General features: G+C 53.8%; 1 protein-coding gene across 3 annotated transcripts in view; it reads right to left on the reverse strand.

The window, feature by feature from the left end:
* Window positions 1–20,997, reverse strand: part of SETD2 (SET domain containing 2, histone lysine methyltransferase) — a 53,559-nt gene that overhangs the window by 734 nt on the left and 31,828 nt on the right. For 2 of the 3 annotated variants that reach the window (XM_066202230.1, XM_066202238.1), the window contains 8 exons: window positions 13,102–13,150; window positions 12,526–12,700; window positions 9,499–10,198; window positions 7,556–7,690; window positions 6,509–6,648; window positions 5,524–5,635; window positions 1,612–1,692; window positions 1,382–1,483 (listed from right to left, as the gene is read on the reverse strand). In XM_066202230.1, coding sequence (XP_066058327.1) covers window positions 1,382–1,483; window positions 1,612–1,692; window positions 5,524–5,635; window positions 6,509–6,648; window positions 7,556–7,690; window positions 9,499–10,198; window positions 12,526–12,700; window positions 13,102–13,150 — 1,494 coding nt within the window. Of the gene's footprint in view, window positions 1–1,381; window positions 1,484–1,611; window positions 1,693–5,523; window positions 5,636–6,508; window positions 6,649–7,555; window positions 7,691–9,498; window positions 10,199–12,525; window positions 12,701–13,101; window positions 13,151–18,627; window positions 18,867–20,997 lie in introns of those variants that run through there. The other variant, XM_066202243.1, reaches the window with a different exon arrangement.

The raw sequence follows: 20,997 nt of genomic DNA on the forward strand, positions 1-20,997 counted from the left end.
TTCCCCGAGTTCCTGTCGCTTTGGTGCCCAAACGTTCCCCAAATGTTCCCTAAATATTCCCTAAATATTCCCTAAAATGTTCCCCAAATATTCACCAAATATTTCCCCAAATATTCCCTAAAATATTCCCTAAAATATTCCCCAAATATTCCCCAAATATTCGCCAAATATTCCCCAAATATTCCCTAAAATATTTCCCAAATATTCCCCAAATATTCCTCAAATATTCCCGAAATATTCCCTAAATATTTGGCATTGTTCCCCAAATATCTGCTGTTCTTTTCCAAACATTCCCAAGTTATTTTCCTATTACTCCCCAGATATTTCACAAGTATTTCTGAAATATTCCCTAAATATTCCCCAAATATTCCCTAAAATATTTCCCAAATATTCCTCAAATATTCCTCAAACATTCCCCAAATATTCCCCAAATATTCCTCAAATATTCCCCAAATATTCCTCAAATATTTCCCAAATATTCCTCAAATATTCCTCAAATATTCTCCAAATATTCCCCAAATATTCCCCAAATATTCCTCAAATATTCTCCAAATATTTCTCAAATATTCCCCAAATATTCCCCAAATATTCCCCAAATATTCCCCAAATATTCCCTAAATATTCCCCAAATATTCCCCAAATATTCCCCAAATATTCCCTAAATATTCCCCAAATATTCCCCAAATATTCCCCAAATATTCCCCAAATATTCCCCAAATATTCCCCAAATATTCCCCAAATATTCCCCAAATATTCCCCAAATATTCCCCAAATATTTGCTATTGTTCCCCCACTGTCCGCTGTTGTTTTCCAAACACTCCCAAGCTATTTTCCTATTACTCCCCAAATATCCCATTTGCTATTATTTCCCAAATATTCCCTAAATACCTGGAATTCTTGCGCCAATATTCACAATCGCTCCCCAAATGTTTCCTATTATTCCCCAAATATTCCCAAAATCATCCTCCTGCCACTGCCCACATATTCCCCAAACCGTTCCTGCTATTCCCCGAAGATTCCCTCAACATTTCCCATCATTCCTCCCTATCACTGATCCATCAGTCCTCCATTATTCCCTGATATTCCCTGAGCTGCTGGGGATGTTATTGCCCGAATATTCCCTGTTATTCCCCCGAACATTCCCGAAATATTTCCTATTGTTCTCCCAATATCCCCCCCCCCACCGTTTCTCCTTGCCAGGCGGTTGGGAATGACACGATCCCAGTTCCTGGGGCCGTCCCTTTGTCCCCGTGTCCCCCAAACCCCGCTGGCCCTGTAGCTCCCATGGCCCCATGTCCCACATCCCCGTGTCCCTGTGTCCCCACGTCCCTGTGTCCCCACGTCCCTGTGTCCCCGTGTCCCCACGTCCCCACGTTCCCACCTTGCGTGCCAGGTGTTTGAAGTCCTCGGTGGTGGTGATCCGGCCCACCTTGCAGTCGGGTTTGCGGTACGGATTCAGGCACTGCACGATGAACTGGGACATCTGCGGGACACGGCGCGGCGTCCTGATCCCATGGATCCCAGCCCATGGATCCCAGCCCATGGATCCCAGCCCATGGATCCCATCCCATCCCATGGATCCCATCCCATTCCCGGGCTGGGATCCCTCACCTCTTTCCTGAACACCTCCTTGCTCTTCTTGGCCAGCTCGCTGGACGTGTCGGCTTCCGCCGTCTTGGGCTTCTTGGAAGACTGGAGAGGGAACACCGGGATGGGAACGCGGCCCTGTCCCCACCCTGGGGACAGCCCCACTCCCAGGGGGATTCCTGCCCCATTCCCGGGCCCAATTCCCAGTTCATCCCAGCGAACTTCCCAGCCCGATCCAGGCCCAATTCCCAGTTCATCCCAGCGAACTTCCCAGCCCGATCCAGGCCCAATTCCCAGTTCATCCCAGCGAACTTCCCAGTCCGATCCAGGCCCAATTCCCAGTTCATCCCAGCGAACTTCCCAGTCCGATCCAGGCCCAATTCCCAGTTCATCCCAGCGAACTTCCCAGTCCGATCCAGGCCCAATTCCCAGTTCATCCCAGCGAACTTCCCAGCCCGATCCAGGCCCAATTCCCAGTTCATCCCAGCGAACTTCCCAGCCCGATCCAGGCCCAGTTCCCAGTTCATCCCAGCGAACTTCCCAGTCCGATCCAGGCCCAATTCCCAGTTCATCCCAGCGAACTTCCCAGTCCGATCCAGGCCCAATTCCCAGTTCATCCCAGCGAACTTCCCAGTCCGATCCAGGCCCAATTCCCAGTTCATCCCAGCGAACTTCCCAGTCCGATCCAGGCCCAATTCCCAGTTCATCCCAGTGAACTTCCCAGCCCGATCCAGGCCCAATTCCCAGTTCATCCCAGCGAACTTCCCAGCCCGATCCAGGCCCAATTCCCAGTTCATCCCAGTGAACTTCCCAGTCCGATCCAGGCCCAGTTCCCAGTTCATCCCAGCGAACTTCCCAGTCCGATCCAGGCCCAGTTCCCAGTTCATCCCAGCCCAGTCCCAGCATTTCCCAGCCTCGCTCCTGGCGCTCCCCAGCTCGTTCCCAAAACACTTCCCAGCCCAATCCTGGCCCAATTCCCAGCACACTCCTGGGCTGGGAGGCACAGGCACCACTCCTTGCTCTTGTTTTCTTTGGGAAAAAAAAAAAGCTGGAAAAAGATCAGGAGCGGGTCCTGGGGCTGGTGGGAGCGAGCCCTGGGGTGATGGATTTTCCTCCAGGAATTCCCTGGGAGGCCTGGGGCTCCCCCCCAAACATTCCCAGGGATTATGAACATCCAAGATAAAGGGAATTTCCCTGGAATTTCTGGCTGCTTCCCTGTGCACTGATCCCCGACTGACTAAGGGAGTAGGATGGGCCCCAGCCGCATCCCGGAGCCCATCCCTTCCCGCTGGATCCACACCCACCTCCCACGCGCTCCCATCCCAAGGCCCGGAGCCTCCCAAGGGAAAAGCGGCATCCCCGCAGCAGCACCGGGTTCTGGGAGAGCTCCGGGATCCAGGTCATCCCAGCTCGGATTGGAGGGGTTTGTTAGAGCAGGATTTGGGAAAGGTTTGGAAAGCTGAGGGAGGTTTGCCTTCTCCTCCCGCTCGGGGATGATGTCCCAGTATTTCTTTTTAATTAAAACAAAAAATTTCCCGCTTTTTAAAAGTGTTTAAGGCTGAAAAAAGCAGGGAAAAAATCCCTTTTAATCCATAGGGAATGGGAATGGGAATGGGGGAATGGGAATGGGAATGGGGAGCAGATGGCTCCGGAGGGCTCTGCCACAGACTCCGCAGTGCTCCGTTGGGAAACCCTTCCCGTTCCCAAACTTCCCAAACCTCTCATCATTCTCAAACTTCCCAAACCCCATCATTCCCAAACCCTTCCTCATGCCAAAACCCTTCCCAAACCTCTCGGCATTCCCAAATCCATCGTTCCCAAATCCTTTGTCATTCCCAAACCCCTCGTCATTCCCAAACCTTCCCAAACCCCTCATCACTCCCAAACCCTTGTCATTCCCAAACTCCCCATCATTCCCAAACCCTTCTACCGCCCCAATCTCTCTCCACCCCCAAATCCTTCTCCATCCCCAAATTCCTTCTCCATCACTAAACTCTTCTCCATCCCAATCCCTTCTCCATCCAAGCCCTCTCCATGTGGGATGAGGGGGAAAAAAAATCCGTGTCAAAAATTGGCATGGAAAGGCGAGGAGGAGAAACCAAAAGCCCATTTCCAAGCTCCTCCGAGGCGCCCATCTCCTCCTTGGAGAATTCTTCCTAATTTTCGGCCAGAATTCCGTTTTTAATTCATTTTAATATCACAAGCCTCCCTATCAAGGCCTTCCTCCCTCAGCCCCTCCCAAGTGAAATCCCGTAATCCAACGGCTGCCAGGAAAACTGACACGGGCCGATCCCCAGAACGGCGCTGTCCCTGTTTTCCGGCCTCGGGAGAAGTTGGGAATGGAGAAGCCACGAAGATGGGGGGGAGAAAGCAGCCTGGGATGGGATCAAGAATCCAAATGGTTGGGAAAAACCCTGAGGAGCCTGACCGGGATTCTCTACTCCAGCAGCTCCAGTGACACCAGCCTTTCCACGGAGAACCAACGGGCAGGGACAAACTCATCCCAAATCCAAACGTTTTCCAGCCGAAAGGACGCAAAACCTTCAGCCCCCGGCCCCTGTGTCATCCCCCTGCCAGCTTTCCTGCTGGGCCATTCCCTCAGGAAAGCCGTTTTCCAAGGGGGGAAAAAACCCCAGGATTTCAAGGGTGCTTTTTTTTAGGGAAAATAGGGCTTGCCACTCCCCCTTGTGCCTTTCCATGAAAATCCTCCCTCCCAGGCCGGGAACACCGGGAATAGCAGCAGCAGCTGTCGGGAGCCACGGTGCCGGTGGGTTTAATCCACTTGGGAAAGGTGTGGGGTGGGGAGGAGAGCAAAACCAAAAATCCCAGGAATGCGGTTGTGATTTCAGGCTGGGAGCGGTTAGGAGGCAGGGAGCTGCGACCACGGGAATTCAGTGCCAGGAAAAAGAAAATAAAACAACCCGACCTTTCCCGGCCCAGAAGAGAAGGAATTAAAGCTGTGGAGCGAGGAGGAACCACCTCAGCCCGAGGTCAGCCCCGAGACCCTCAGAATTCCACAGGGAAACCACTCCCAGGCTGGAAAAGCACCAGCACAGCTCCGTGTCCCGGCTCGGAAGAGCCCGACCTTCTCCTCGGCACCTCGTTCCCATTCCCCAGGGACGATCCCAAACATCTCCAAGCCGCTCTCCACCGCTCAGCTCCAGCTCATCCCTTCCCAGGGATGCAGTTCCCAGCGATTCCAGCTCCAAATCTCCCTTTAGAGCCTCCCGATGAACGTTCTCTTGCTCAATCCCAACATCCTTCAAGGGTATTTTGCAAGCCCAAGGTGCCGGAGTATCAGGGAATGGCACGGGATAAAAACCCTCGGAAAGGTTTCCCTGGATTTCTCTGCGGAAGCAGCAAGGCCCTTGGCTGAGCGGGGAGTGCCAGCTCTGAGCTCATTTTCCAACAAACTCTTTTTTTTTTTCCAGGGAGATGAATATTTGTCGGGAGTGAACTGGCCAGGATTCCTGGCTGGAGCACCCGGAGGCGTTCCTGGAACGGGATTAACCCCTGCGATCCTGGCAGCACATGGAAAGGCAACAGCGGCCAGCTGGGATGCTCCTGGGAAATCCCAGGAATGTGGGAGCACCCCGAGCAGCGGGAGAACGGATTCCTTCCTTGCCGTGGATTCCCTCCAGCTTTCGAAGGGATCAGAAATGCCTGGGAAAAGACTCCTGAGCTACATCCGTAATTTTCTTGTCCTTTTTCAACGTTATTCCCCCCTCTCATTCCCGTTTTCCCGGCCAGCTCCGCACACAGCTTGGAATCCAGGGCAGAACCTCAGGGAAGCGCGGTGTCCGCGCTGGCTGGAACAGTGGCCAGCGGAGCCACTCCGAAAGGATTTGGGGTCACCTCCGTCCCCCTGGCACTTCCCAGCTCCTCGCTGCCCTCCCCATCCCAGGAGTCCCATCCCGAAGATTCCTGCCCCCTCACCTTCATGGGGTTCTCGTCGTACGTGGGGGTGCCCAGGTCCATCTCGGCCTCGTGCTCCAGGCTGGCCTCGTCCCCGGGGCTGTCCCACGTGGGAGGATCCCACTGGGTTTGTCTGCAGGAACCAAAACAGGTCACTGTCACCTCCCTGGAGGAACCGGGTGATCCCATCAGCCGGGACATCCGGATTCCGTCGGCCACCGGAATTCCTGAGGCGCGGAATTCACGGCCTCGTCCTTCACTTGGGAGGTTTCTGGGCTCCAAGCGGGAAGAAGTGAAAAAAAAAAAAGGGAATCTGCACCGTTTTCTAGCACGGTGACGACTGTGGGATCAAGGGATGTCCGTCACCGGGATGGAATTCCCAGCGTGGAAAGGTGGGAACGCGCCGGGGAAGGTTCAGCCTCCACCAAAGCTCCCTTGGGTCTCCTCATCTCATCCCGAGACTTCCCAACGACACAATTCACCAATTCCTGCTCCAGAGCTGGAATGCCAGGTGTTTGAAGGTTCCTGCTCTGCTGTGCGCCAAGAAAAAAAAATTCCTGGACGCAGGGAAATGTGTGCCAGGAACAAGAACTGCCAGCAGGAAATGGATATGGAAGAAAATATTCCTGCTTATCCCTTCGGAGGTGGATTCCTCCATCCACACCTCCCACGGAGCTGGAAATTTAAACCAAGTCCTCTTCAGAAGCTTAAAATTCATTTTAATTGCCAGGGATTGATCCAAAACCCGGTTCTTCCCAGAACCGATGGGAAAGGTGTAGGAAAAACGTTGGGAAAACCGTGTTTCTTCCGACGCAAGTGGGAGCTGGGCTCTTCTCCCAAAAAACCAGCGACAGGACAAGAGGGAACGGCCTCAAGTTGTGTCAGGGGAAGTTCAGGGAAAACTCCTTCAGGGAGAGGGTTGTCCCTGGAGTGCCCATGCCAGAGGGACCTCAAAGCTCCCTGGATGTGACACTTGGGGACAGGGGTCGGCGATGTCCACACCCACCTGGTGACCACGTGGTAGTAGTAGATCTTCCCCTCAGGATCCCGGGCCGTTTTCCAGTTGGGAGGGAGGACGATGGTTTTGGGTTTGGGAGGGGAAGGCGGAGGCAGGTCCAGGAGGTTGTTGGTGACCACCAGCTCTGGCTGCAAATGGCACGGGAGGGATGGAGAGAAAAGTTGTGAGGGTGCCCTGGCAGCTCTTTATCCCATGGGAAAACCCTCCGCATCCCTCCATCCATCCCTCCATCCCTCCATCCCTCCATCCATCCATCCATCCCTCCATCCATCCATCCATCCCTCCATCCCTCCATCCATCCCTCCATCCATCCATCCATCCATCCATCCCTCCATCCCTCCATCCATCCATCCATCCATCCATCCCTCCATCCATCCCTCCATCCATCCATCCATCCATCCATCCCTCCATCCCTCCATCCCTCCATCCATCCCTCCATCCCTCCCTCCATCCCTCCATCCCTCCACCCCTCCATCCCTCCATCCATCCATCCATCCATCCATCCCTCCATCCCTCCATCCATCCCTCCATCCCTCCATCCATCCATCCCTCCATCCATCCCTCCATCCATCCCTCCATCCATCCATCCATCCATCCCTCCATCCCTCCATCCATCCATCCATCCCTCCATCCCTCCATCCATCCCTCCATCCATCCATCCCTCCATCCATCCATCCATCCCTCCATCCCTCCATCCATCCATCCATCCATCCATCCATCCCTCCATCCCTCCATCCCTCCACCCCTCCATCCCTCCATCCATCCATCCATCCCTCCATCCATCCACCCACCCATCCCTCCATCCATCCCTCCATCCCTCCATCCATCCCTCCATCCCTCCATCCATCCATCCATCCCTCCATCCATCCATCCCTCCATCCATCCATCCATCCATCCATCCATCCCTCCCTCCATCCATCCATCCCTCCATCCATCCATCCATCCATCCATCCATCCATCCCTCCATCCCTCCATCCATCCATCCATCCACCCACCCATCCCTCCCTCCCTCCCTCCCTCCCTCCGGATCCCCACCTGCTGGATGGCCTGGGGCTGCCCGGTGGCCACGATGGTGGTGACGGCCGTGGGGGGCTGCACGATGACTCCCTGCGGATGGGCCGTGTAGATCTGCTGGCCCTGGATGTACTGGAGACCCGGCTGGGCGTAGCTCTGCAAACAGGGAATCGCACTCAGCTGCTTCTCCCAAAAAAGCTGTTCCCAGTCCCAATGTCCAGCCTGGCCTTGGACACCTCCAGGGATCCAGGAGCAGCCACAGCTTCTCTGGGAATTCCATCCCAGCCCCTCCCCGCCCTCCCAGCCAGGAATTCCTTCCTAACGCTACCCTGAGATTTTTGTAATGGAATTCATTCCGGTAGCTCCAGACTTTACTTCCAAAACCCAACGGAGGTTGAGCTCCCACATCCATGTTTTACCCACTCGCTCAGCTTGCATCCACAAATCTCCTCCCTTCAACAGTCAAAAAAACCCCAAAACATTCCTGCGAGCTGCAGATTCCTGACTGGCCCCAAAAACGATGGAACCATCGCCCCCCCGGATGTGTCCAATGTCCCTCATGCCTGGATGTTCCCAATACCCACCACCCCTTGGAATGTCCAAAGCCAGGCCGGATGGGGCTTGGAGCAACCCAGGATAACAGAAGCTGTCCCTGCCACGGCAGGGGGTGGAACTGGATCCTCCTGACGGTTCCTTCCAGCCCCACTCATTCCAGCATTCCACGATTCTTTGATTTATGGAAAATCCCCTGGAATGTGCTTTCCTCCTGCTCTTGGAGGGCAAGTTCCCTGAGATGAGCTAGGAAGGTGCTCCAACGAGAGAAGCGCACGTTTGGACGCCGAACGCGAGAAATCAGGCAGCAGCACGGGCTCTGTGGGAAACCTGAGTCGCACGGATTTCTCATCCCGAGACACTGTGGCCTGAGAAACCGGGAGGAGGGATTTAAACACTCCTCGGAGAAAGTGCAACAACCCCTGCAGGTGTTTGTTGTTTGTCTCCCTGCTGTTTACTTGCACGGAACGACTGAGGGGTGCTGTTCCTGACTGTGCAATCATGGTGAGGGGTGGGTTTGCTGCCCAGTGAAGTTTTACTCCATCGGAACTGTCTACAAAAGAAGATTTCATAGAGTAGAGATCGCTCTCACTTGCTAATAATGAGCCTGACAATCTGTGAGTTGTTTTTATGTTGTTCCTACTCAGAGTGACGAGTATAGAGTGAGTAACTCGGGTGTTTTACTCCATCAGAACTGTATAAAAGAAGATTTCATAGAGTAAAGATCGCTCTCACTTGCTAATAACGAGCCTGAGAATCTGTGTGTTGTTTCTACATTGTTCCTACTCAGAGTGACAAGAACAGAGTGAGTAACTCGGGTGTTTTACTCCATCAGAACTGTCTGTAAAAGATTTCATAGAGTAGAGATCGCTCTCACTTGCTAATAACGAGCCTGAGAGTCTGTGTGTTGTTTCTACATTGTTTCTACTCAGAGTGACAAGAACAGAGTGAGTAACTGAGGTGTTTTACTCCATCGGAACTGTCTATAAAAGAAGATTTCAAAGAGGAAAGATCGCTCCCACTTACTAATAACAAGCCTGACAGTCTGTGTGTCTTTTCTAGTGCTGTTCCTAATCAGCGTGACGAGCACAGAGTGAGTAACTCGGGCGCTTTACTCCATCGGAACTGTCTATAAAAGAAGATTTCAAAGAGGAAAGATCACCCTCACTTGCTAATAACGAGCCTGACGGTCCGTGTGTCTTTTCTACCACCGTTCCTAATCAGAGTGACGAGCACAGAGTGAGTAACTCGGGTGTTTTACTCCATCGGAACTGTCTGTAAAAGATTTCATAGAGATCGCTCCCACTTGCTAATAACGAGCCTGACAGTCTGTGTGTCGTTTCTACGTTGTTCCCACTCAGAGGGACGAGCCCAGAGTGAGTAACTCGGCAGCTGTTCCCAGCTGGCATTACCTGGACGATGGGCGGCGTGGTCTGCGAGTAGGGCGAGGTCACTCCGTAGACGGTCTGGCAGGTCTGGCCCTGGTAGTAGATGGCCGTTTGGGACTGCGCCGGGGAATAGGGCTGCTGCTGCACGGCCACGGGCTGCTGGCCGGAATCCCACACGCCGTAACCCTGCCCCTGCACCGCCCCGGCCGCGGCCACCGGCAGCACGGCCACGTTGGCGGCCTCCTGGTGCACCACGGCGTCGCCCTGGGCCACGTACTGCGGCGCGGCCACCTCCATGGCGGCGGCAACGTGCTGCACCACGGGCACGGGCTGCGGGGCCGCGCTCAGGGCCGCCGCCGCCGCCGCCGGCTCCACCGCGTGTCCCACCAAAGTCTGGGAATGCTCGTATCCCGCCGGGGAGCACATGGAGTCCATGGTGGGCGTGGGCAGCAGCACCTTGCCGGCGTTGGGGTTGCTGGGGTCCACGTAGGCCTGCATGGGGTAGCCGGGAGGGTAGCCCATGAAGCCGTGGTGGGAGGTGCCGTAGCCCATGGAGTCGTAGGGAAGCGGGGAGGTCATGCCCAGGTTTTGGAGCTGCTGCTGTTGCTTCTGGGCTTCTCGTTGGGCCACCTCCTGCTCGAAGAGCTTGCGGCGCTCCTCCGTGGACAGCTTGTTGCGGTCCTTGGGCCGGACTTTCTTCTTGGAAGAGGCCGGGGTGTCGTACCTGGCAGGGAAAAGGGCTGTGAGGCCTCGGGGAGCTGCAGGGCTCAGGGCTCCGGCAGCGAGAGGGGGCAGTGGAAAACCCGGAATGCCCCACAACGACGTTCCCGGTTTTTTTTCCGGCTGTTTGAGCGACTCGAGGGAAACCCGCTGGTCAAACAGCTGGAAAACTCAAGGGAAACTCATCCACAGGGAGCCAGGGCAGAGGATGGGCAATCCCAACGGATTGGCCAACGTCAGCCTGGTGCTGATGGAGGGCCAAGGATGCCACAGGGGAGCTGCTCCGGGATACCTGGAGAAGGGAGGGAACCACAGATCTCCAAAAGAACCCAGGGAAAGGTCACAATCCGCAGGCTATCCCAAACGGGCCCTGCCGGAAACGCTTCTCCCAAAGCAGGACACACGAGGAACTTGGAAGCAGCTCCCCAACGGGAGCAACTCACAAAGCAGCAGCTTTCCCTACCAAATTCCAGTGCTGGGGTGAGAATTCCATTTTTTTTTTTTTTTTTGGCCAGGACCCCCCAGATGGGAGCTGCAGACACGGCAAAGAACAAGGGAAATCACAAGCAGCACATTCCTGTTTGGAATTCTGCTCGTTCCCAGACCCGCAGCTCCAGCTACAAAAAAAAAAAATGGTGTGGATGGGGGTTTTTAATTCCTTAAAGAGTTCTCATCCCAAACCACGCAGCAGCTGGAGGGATTTTTCCAGGGAATTAAAGGAGGAGGGGAAAAAAAAAAAACCCAAAAAAACGCCCAAGGACTTTGATCAAAGCCCAACCAAGGAAAATTTCAGATCAAAGGTGGGTATTTCCAGACGTTACGAGTGTGGTAAAGCAGGGATTACGAGGAAAAATGCTTGGCTGCCTTTAATATAACGGATTCCACAAAGCATCCGGGATATTCCCCACAAATTCTGGGATCCATTTACATATCAAAGGCACATTGCCACCAAGAGATCCGCTGGAGCCGCTTCCTGGCGTTCCCAGAGGAGCTGCAGGATCCCTTAATGGGAACCTCATTGCCGGGAGGGGTTGGATTTCCCTAATTAAAGTCTTTCCTGGCACCGCCTGGAGAGTTTGGAAGAGAAGCAGCTGCCACGGAGGGAGTGGGAAGAAGGGAACGGAGGGTTTAGTGTTCCTTTCTCCATCTATTTGGTTATTTTTTCCTCATTAAATCCTCGGGATAACAGAGAGGGATGCTCAGAGCGGGGAGAATTCCCAGAGAAGGAATTTGCTCCTTCACCAGCACGGACACGGCACAGGGGGAAGAGCCAGAGCGGCAACTCCTCACCCCAAAAAAAAAAAAAACCAAACCGCTTGTTCTGTTTAAAACAACCCCCAAAAAATCCAGGATTTACATCCCGGGGACGTTTCCGGCCTCGTGGCGGAGGGATGGATTTACATCTGTGTTTCCTAGCCAGATGTTTCCAACTTTCCCAGCTCGGCTCAGCGCGAGGTCTCCTCGTCTGGCTGACTCGGCACCAATTGTTCCCTAATTCTGGAGTGGCTTTGAGAGGGACAACAGAGCGAGTGACTCCTTCAAAGGAAATTCCACGGCGTCTCTGCCGCCTTCGACACCATCTCCAGCCCCTCCGAACTGCACGACACGGAATGTCCTCCTTCTCTTCATCAGGAGCCGCGGGCTCAGCCGCGATGCCACCATTCCCAAGGAAAGGCAGGAGACCTGGCTGGGATCACGCCTACCTGGATTGTTGTCCTGACAGGTATTTTTAGGGAATAAAGCACTCAGTCGAGGAAGTTTTGGAGTTGGAAATCCTGTTTTGGGCACCGCTCCCTCTTGGAGAGGGATTGCTCCAAGTTCCGAATAATTCCCAGCACGGCGGGAAGAGGTGGAGCAGGAGAAGGGAATGGGTTTGGAAGGAGCCAGGGGAGCTCTCTGCATTAGGAGGGCTGCATCCTGGAATTCCTGGGTTCCCCTGGATCCCTGGAAGTGGCCCAGGCCAGGCTGGACAGGGCTTGGAGCACCCTGCGACAGTGGAAGGTGTCCCCGTGGGACCGGATGGGCTTTAAGGTCCTTCCAACCCAAACCATCCCACGATGCCTCATTCCTGCGCAGGAAATTCCTGCGTGATTTCCCTCAGTCCCCCACCTCATTCCCAAAACGCTCCTGAAGATGGAAGCGCAGTTTTGTCCCGGAAAAGAAACCACCAACTCCCAAATCCCACCAGGGCTGAATCTCATCACCTGGAGAAAACTCCCTCCCCCAGCCCTGGGCCATCCCAAAGATCTCCAGGCTGGTTTTTTTTCCCGGAGATCTCCGCCAGGAACGTGGCAGATCCCTGGGATACGGCAGCTCCTTGCCACCACTTGCCTGTCCTCCGGCCTCTTTGTCCCCCTCTCGTAGGCTGAGGAGGGAGGGGACAGGGAATCTCGGCGTCTCTTCCTCTCCTTGCTCTGGCTCTGCCGCTCGGGATCCCGCTCCCGGCTCAGGCTTGGGTTCTTGGGAGTGGGGGTCTGATCCCGGAGCCCGGCTGTCTCTCTCCCAGCTGGTGGGAAAAAACAGGGGAAAAAAAATAAATAAATGGGATTTTTATTATCAGTTGGGGAGTAAGAGCTCCCCTGGCTCTTGGGAACGGCCTCGAGTTGTGCCGGGAAACGTTCCGGTGGGGTATCGGGAATATTCCTCGCGGAGTCCCCATCCCCGGAGGGATTTCCCAGCCCTGTGGATGTGACACTTGGGGACACGGTGGCCTCGGCAGTGCTGGGGGATGCTTGGATTCATCCTTGGAGGGCTTTTCCGAGGCTCACCAATTCCATGATTTTAAATCTAGGTTGCCCCATCTCCCCCCCACCCACCACTCCGACTGTTTTCCCAGTTCCCAGGAGCTGTTTTCCCAGGATTCCACAAACCGGGAAGACGAAAACACGGGAAGAGGTGAGGACTTACCGCTGCTCTCCTTCTCTGCTTGGCTCTTCTTGGGGATGCGATAAACCTCCTGCGGAAAAGCCACGGGGCAGGGTCAGGACTCCAGCTGCTCCCCCAAAACCACCCCAGACCCACACAAATCACACATCCACAGGAAACCACCAGAAAATAAAAAGAAAAAAAAGGGGGAGGGGGTGGTCTCCTGAAGGAAAAGTTCCGGGGTTTTGGGGGGGGTTGTTTTTTGTGGTGCTTTCCATATATCTCCTCTGCCGCACGTTTGGTTTTTGATGGATTCAGGTGGAGTTTTTGGGCCCAAGAGCTCCGGGCGGAGCTGTGGGGTCCGACACCATCCGTGGTGGTGGTGGTGGTGGTGGTGGAGTGTCCCACCAGCAGCTCCTGCTGTCCCTGTCCTGCTCCCCAGGGCGGTTTGGGATAACCCCAGCGAGGAGCGGGGCAGTTGGGCTGCGTGATTCCAACAGATCCCTTCCCACTGGAGACATCCCATGCAGCTGTGATCCTGGCTCTGGTGGCCACCATCTCCTCGTGGACCATCCCGTGGCCTCACTGGGGACGGGGGTCACGCTGCCATGATGTTCCCGAGGCCTGATGTCTGATGTGGGAGCATCCCGAAGGGAAATGGGCGGCCCTGAGGGACCCCTTGGACCTGCTGAGGTGGGACACCAACACCCGCCAGGCCTCCAACAGCAGCAAAGCCCAAACCCTCGGCTCATCCTCAGCACAGGAACCACCTGGAGCTGCTGGAGAGATCCACAGGAGGCCCCGGAGCTGCTCCAGGGCTGGGAGAGCTGGGAACGTTCCCCGGGAGAAGGGAGAAATCCAGGGAGAGCTCAGAGTCCATAAAGGGGCTCCAGGAGAGCTGGAGAGGGGCTGGGGACAAGGGATGGAGGGACGGGACACAGGGAATGGCTTCGAGCTGAAAGAAGGAGATTTAGATGGAATATTGGGAATTGGGAATTCCTGGCTGGGCTGGAATTCCCAGAGATTTGTGGATCCCGGGAATGTCCAAGGCCAGGTTGGAGCAGCCCGGGACAGCGGGAGGTGTCCCTGCCGTGGCAGGGGTGGCACTGGATGATCACAAAGGTCCTGGCAGCTCCAGGTGGAGACGGCACCGTGGGAAGGAAGGAAGGGAAGCAGAGCTGGGAATGAGGATCGGGATTTCCCTGAATCCCAGGTTTAGCACAGTGTCCTTGGCAAACCCCCTGGACTGGGCAGGAATAACTCTTCCCGTGTCACCGGAACCAACTCTGCATCCCTCCAATTAAGCACTGAGGTTTATTAGCACCTTTCCACGCTCATAATGGGAATATTCTGTGCAAATCCCATCTTGCCTCAGGGATGCTCATGATCCTACAGAGGTTTTGCGGCAATTCTGACTGTCCAAGTGCTGGAAGGTTTGGGGGAAAAAGAAAAAAAAAAAAGCTCATTTTTGTTCCATTCCAGCTTCTGTCAAGCCCTTGCTCTGTTCCCTCCCTGAAGGAACGCAGTATTCCCAAGAATTCCCAGTTATTTCCAGCGGAACGCGACGAAGCAGCTGGTTTGTGCCCGACGGAGCATCGCTGGTGGAGCAGCAGCTGCATCCCAAAAATAAAAAAAAAAACCCACTAAATCACAAAGGAAGACGCTCATTTTATCACAAATAAAGTGTTTTGGGGAGCTGCGCTGCCATTCCGGCTTTCCCAGGGCACCTTCCCAAAAATATCCTTTCATTTAAGCCCCGGATGAGGCAGAGTGCGGGGAAAAAAACCTGGATTTGACTGTTCCTGGGGGAGGGAGCGGTGAAGGCCGCTCCAGTTGGGAATTTAAAGCTTCCACGTGCTCAGAAACGTGGAGCTCACCTCGATTTGACTCTCAGATTTTACAGAACATCCTCTTTCCTGTTTCTTTTTATTAATTCCTTGAGTTTTTCAAGCTCTTTGGGAATTAATTAACGGGTTGGCTCAAGGGGCTCATGATGATTTTAGCCCTGGATGGGCTAAAAATGAGAATTTTCCTTTGGCAAAAAAGAGAAAGGGAAGGAGAAGAAACCCTGCTGCGGTTCGTCCACGAGGCAAAACCACTTCAAAAAGGGCTGCTGCTGGCTAAACAAATTTTAAAAAACCAAAAAAAACTGGGATTCGGGCCGAGGTTTTTAGGTTTTTAAAGATGTTTTGGCTTTTCTGTGGAGCCTGAACACAGCACGCGGAGACTGAAGCATCTACAAGGAAGAGAGGAGTTAAAATTCCCTAAAAATGCCCTTTGAATTAAAGTTGTTTTGGTTTTTTTTTTAATTTATGTGTTTGCTATGGGCTAGCATACTCCAAATCCAGGTTTTTTTGGGTTTTTGGTTTTTAAAGATGAAATGTAAAGAAACAAAGCAGCAGCTCCTTGTTTGGAACGGGGAGGGATGCAGGATGAGCCCATAATTACAGAGGATTTACGTATTTAGAAGTGACGTAATCCAGGGAACGCCTGATCGTGGAATCGAGGAATGGTTTGGGCTGGAAGGACCCTGAAGCTCATCCCGTTTTACCCCTACCACGGTCAGGGAAGCTCCCACCAGGCCAGGCCGCTCCAGCCAGCCACAACCCGTGGATTTTCATTTTATTTTCACCATCGGGTCGATTTGTTGGGTGTTTTTTTTTCAATTTTAAAACAATAATTTGATTTCATTCATTTTAATGCAATGACTTTAATTTCACAGCAGAATTCCACAGCTGAGGGACGGCAGGGATGACTTTGCCCTCTCGCTGCCTCGTGGGGGACGGAGGTGACCACAGGGGCACGTGCTGGAGCCCCAAAATCACTTTCCAGCAACAGGGTTTGCTCATTTTTTTTCTGCTTTCCCACATTCAACTCCTAAAAATGTTTCATTTTCAGAGCAGCACATCCAAAAAATCCTCCCCAAGTCTACCCTGGCTGTTCCCGAGGGAAATGAGGAAGCACCAAGGAATGGGATCACGGATGAAGTGCGAGAGGAGAACGACGCCAATGTTGGGATGAGCTGAACTACACCAACTGTCCCAGCTCCCAAAAAAAGATCTGTCCCATCACAGAGCAGGATGGGGAATGGGAAATCACCGGGAAAAGACTCACTGGGAAGAGGAGGAGGATGAGGAGCACCTGGAACAAAGGGACTTGCCAATCCCAGCATTGCTTTAGGTTCACCAGGACATTGGGGCAGCCCATTCCAGGGTCCATCCCAAAAAAACCAGGTCCAGCCCTAAAAAAGCCCCAAAATCCAAGTTAATGATGAGCGGGGAGCGAGTGAGGAAAAACTCCAGCTCCACTCAACGGAGCCTCCAGCAGCCCCCATTCCACGCGGGAAAACGGAGGCAGCGAGGGGCTCCGAAGCAGGACCAAACGCAGGGATTCGTCCCAATTGCCCCACGGAAAGCAGATGGTGGTCAGGGCAGGCTGGGGGAAGTCCCAAGGCAAGCGGATTTTATTTCCCGAAACGGGAGCTGCAGCCGGCGCCAACGGGCTCCAAACGGCTGCCGGCAAAACTCGGAAGGGATTGCAAGGGAAAATTGAACGCAGGAGGAAAAGTGACACGAGTCTGTTGGACGCGAACGAGGCGGGGGGGGAAAAAACGGGATTTAGGCCGGCCAGCCTCAGGCACAACCCCAGCCTCGGCTTGGGAAAGGGAAGGGAGCTGCGGGATGGAGCTCAGAGGATTCCGCAGCGGGAAAGGAAGGTTGTGCCTGGAGGGAAGCCACTCCTCCAATCTGTCCCTCAGCTGCCAGCCGTTCCTGAATCAACGGTTGGGTTTGATGATCTTTTCCGACCCTTAATGATTCCATGAGTTTATCCTGTGATTCTGTGAGCTCCTGTTGACTTGCTGAAGGAACGCAACGCAACCGAATCCGTCCCCTGCAAGCCGGATCCTCTCCTCTCCTTCTCTTGGCCCTGTTCCTGCTCCTTCTTCTCCTTCTCCTTCTCCCTCTCCCTCTCCTCTCCTGCTCTTGGTCCTGTTCCTGCTCCTTCTCCTTCTTTTTCTTCTCCTTTTCTTCTCCTTCTCCTTTTCTTCTTCTCCTTTTCTTCTCCTTCTCCTTATTCTTCTCCTTCTCTCTCTCCTCCTACTCTTGGTCCTTCTCCTGTTCCTTCTCCTTCCCCTTCTCCCTCTCCTGCTCTTGGTCCTGTTCCTTCTCCTTCCTCTTCTCCTTCTCTTCTTCTTCTCCTTCTTATTTTCTTCTCCTCTCTCCTCTCTCCCTCCAGCTCCAACGTGATCCCAAGGAACGGAGCAGAGCAAGAGGAAGGACCAACACCATGACATCCCTGCTTGAAGGCCAGAAAATCCCACAGCAAGCCAGGGCCCGGCCGCTCCTCAATCCGATCGCTTCCCCCAACTATTCCTCGCTCTAAATGTTATAACGAATTCTAAAATTCCCGATTAAAGCAGGGAGCCGGAGCCAGGCACTCCAGGATGGCTTCACTGGGAAAGGGACAGGCAAGAGCCGCCTCAAGGGCCTTCAGCAGGATAAATCAGAGGAGACTTGGAAAGATCATCCCAGGGCAAGATGGAAGCTCAGTTGCCTTTGGTCACCCAAGATGTCCCATTCAGGCCGAAATGTCGGGATACTGGGAAAATTCCTTATGGAAGGAAGCGTCCAGCAGTGGAACAGGCTGCCCAGGGCAGGAGTCCCCGTCCCTGGAGGGATTTAACATCCCTGTGGATGTGGCACTTGGGGACAAGGGGCAGCGATGGCCTCGGCAGTGCTGGGGGATGGCTGGACTCAATCACCTCTGAGGGCTTTTCCAACCTCACCAATTCCCTGATTCCGTGATTATTAAGCTCCCAAGTGGGTGCATAAAACAAAGTCCGCTTTGGCCCGGGTCAGGGTGAGGACTCAGCCTTGAGCTCCGAGTCACCGCGAACGCTCACAAGGCCAGAAGCATCCAACTAAAACCTTTCAGACCCAAGACTGGCTCTTCCAAAAGATTTTTTTCCTAAACCCAAGACCTTCTCCAAGCCACACGGAAAGGGGCTGTGGATCCTCAGAGCCACGACTCCCGGCTGCCCTTCCCCAGAAGGCAAGGGCCTCCTCTGGAGTGGAGGAAGATTCCCAAATCTCGGCCCCAAAACATCCTCTCTGCCCCTCAGCTCAGCTCCTCAACCTCAGCCCCCAAGAGGACGTTGGGAAGAGCTTCCCAAGCTTGGTTCCGGCGATTCCGAGAGGTCTGCTGTCCATCACGCCGCGGTCACCTCCAGCACGGATCAGCCCCACGGAGCCTTACCTGAGCACAATCCACCTGGATGAACCACGTGGAACCACCACCACCACCACCACCACCACCACCACCTGTGCCCTTGGCCGGGGGTCCAGCAGCCGGCCTCGGGCACCGGGGAGGGAGTTTTCAGCCCGGGAGAAGCCATGCAGCGCTTCCCTCGGAGAGCGGGAAGGACGCCCACGAGCCCGGGCTGAAAACTCATCCCGCTGGGAATGTTGAGTGTGTGTGTCGTGCTACGGAGTCAGAGTGTTGGGAGGAGCCCTGGGAGGACTTACAAAGTCCTGTGTGTAGAGAGGTAGAGAAAAAAATCAAGCTCACTTAATCCTTTCAGGCCAGGAGCTGGGATTTCCCCGGAGCGACGTCCATTGCCGGCAATGGACGCACCAAAATAACATCGTCGGCATCGCCGAGTTAACCACCTCTGTCCTCCTTTCACCTATCACACTCTGCTCAGCTTCCCAACCATCTTCCCGGCTCTTGGCGCTATGTCCTCTCCCTTCTTCCGCACGGAGTTGGAGAAAAGGAGCCCCTTGGTCAGCTCTGGCTGCCCGGAGAAGCTGGATGGAAACGGTGGAAATCACAAGGGGGGTCATCAGCAAGGCTGGAGAGGACAGCGCTAAAGTCAACGACGTTTCCGACCCTCCCGCCCCTCCCCAGGCCAAGGCCAGGTGTTCCACCACTCCAAAAATCCCGGCTTTTCCAAAGCTTGGGGCTGCTGGGAAAGGCACCTGGAGGTGATTTATCCATTCCCCCTTCCAGCTTGGATTTGTCTTTTAGACAGCCCGGGGTTGGGGCTTCAGTGGCACCTGATGAGGTGAGAGTTGGACAGAGGCAGTTAACTCCCAGAGCCACGAAAAAAGTCCAGGAGAGGATAAATTCCCAGCTCCCAGTTTTTCCCTACAATTGTTTGATAGGAGAGAAATGAGTTGTCACGGCCCCGTGTCACGATCCTGCTTTTTTTGGGGTGAATTTGCTGGGATTACTCATGAGATCCAACCCCATCCCTACAACCAGACCACGACCCGCGGCTCATTAATAAATACACAGAGAGGATGAGAATCCACATCTAAAATACGGGAACGTGTCGGGAATCCACATCTAAAATACGGGAACGTGTTGGGACTCCACATCTAAAATACGGGAATGTGTCGGGACTCCACATCTAAAATACGGGAATGTGTCGGGAATCCACACCTAAAATACGGGAACGTGTCGGGAATCCACATCTAAAATACAGGAATGTGTCGGGACTCCGTGGTCCGACCACAACTTCCACAAAGTTCCAAAGATTCCCAAGCTGAGCTTCTCCAAGCTCCGAAGGAAACACAAATCCTGGGGATAAAACGACACCATCGGCTCAAATTCGGTCTCACGGCGACGTTTTGGGGGAGTTTTGTGTGGAATTTCACACGTGTTATTAATATTTGATGGTTTTCTCTGTGCTGTTCCGTGTACGTGAGCGTGGAAGGGAACACAGCTGTTCCAAAGGAGCAACTCAGTCCGGATAACCAAAACAAGTCTCCGAAGCAGAGCAGGACTAAGGCCTGACTTAAAATCTAGTTTAAAACAGGTTGGACTTGATCTTGGAGGTCTCTTCCAACCTTAAAAATTCCCTTGGCAATGACGGAAAAGGGCTTCTCCCAATTTAACCACAAATTCAACCTGACGGTGTCGCTTTGAAAGGAAAACCACACCAAGAGTCTGCAAATTCAAATCCGGTAAATGATCCAAGATCCACTTGGAAAAAAAAGGAAGGAAGACACCAAACCACAACCCAACCCCTCTACAGAAACTTCCTCCCCCTCTAAGATTCGTTTGGGCACAAATGACGGTGCCCAAAATCCGTGAATTTCCAGGAGCATCTGACCCTCCTGAAAAACTCAGGCTGAGGTCAAACGTCCCCGAATTCTCCTGGGAATCTCTGCATTCCTAAATCCTGGTGTTTGCAGCTCCAGAAATGGCACGAGCAAAGCTGAAGGCGAGGTCTCCGCCTGCGCCGGTGCCGCAGCACGATTAACACCCGTTATTTTAATCACCCTCTTTCAATCATTACTCATTAGCAAAGCCGATGGGGAAATAAACTCCTCGGCTCCGCGATGAACCGGAAAACAGAAATTGGCTTCAAACTACTTCCAGCAATTAAAGCCGGGCTGGTGGTTGATTAAGAGAAGGGCAGAAGAGCATCCAAGTCCCACCAAGCCCACACGAGGCTGGAATTGCGGCAGCGCCGTCAATTCCTGCTGGATCCTCAGGAATCACTGGGTTTGGACTTGTCGAAGAGGCTCCCAGCCCTCCTGCCCTTGAATACAAGGAATGGGAAATAAAGCATGGAATGCCATCCTACAGGAGCAGCCGGCGGGTGAAGAGCTGCCCGAGATCTGAAGAAACCCAAGGAAGGAGTGAAGTGTTGAGTGGGCAGCGAGATCCACAGAACCACGGAATGGTTCGGGACCTTCAAGGACATCCAGTGCGACCCCCTGCCACCTTCCACTCCCCCAGGCTGATCCCAGCTCCAGCCTGGCCTCGGACACTTCCAGGGATCCAGGGGCAACCACGGCTTCTCTGGAAACCTCTGCCAGGGTCTTCTCGCTCTCACAAGGAGGAATTAATTCCTTCTTAACCACTGGTCTAAACCTTTCCTCTTTCAGTTCAGAACCGGTACCGGGATGTCACCCTACGTCCCATCAA

The sequence above is a fragment of the Chamaea fasciata genome, unplaced genomic scaffold (genome assembly GCF_029207755.1).
Source record: "Chamaea fasciata isolate MVZ Bird 193981 ecotype frontalis unplaced genomic scaffold, bChaFas1.0.hap1 SCAF_1, whole genome shotgun sequence".
Classification (NCBI taxonomy): domain Eukaryota; kingdom Metazoa; phylum Chordata; class Aves; order Passeriformes; family Sylviidae; genus Chamaea; species Chamaea fasciata.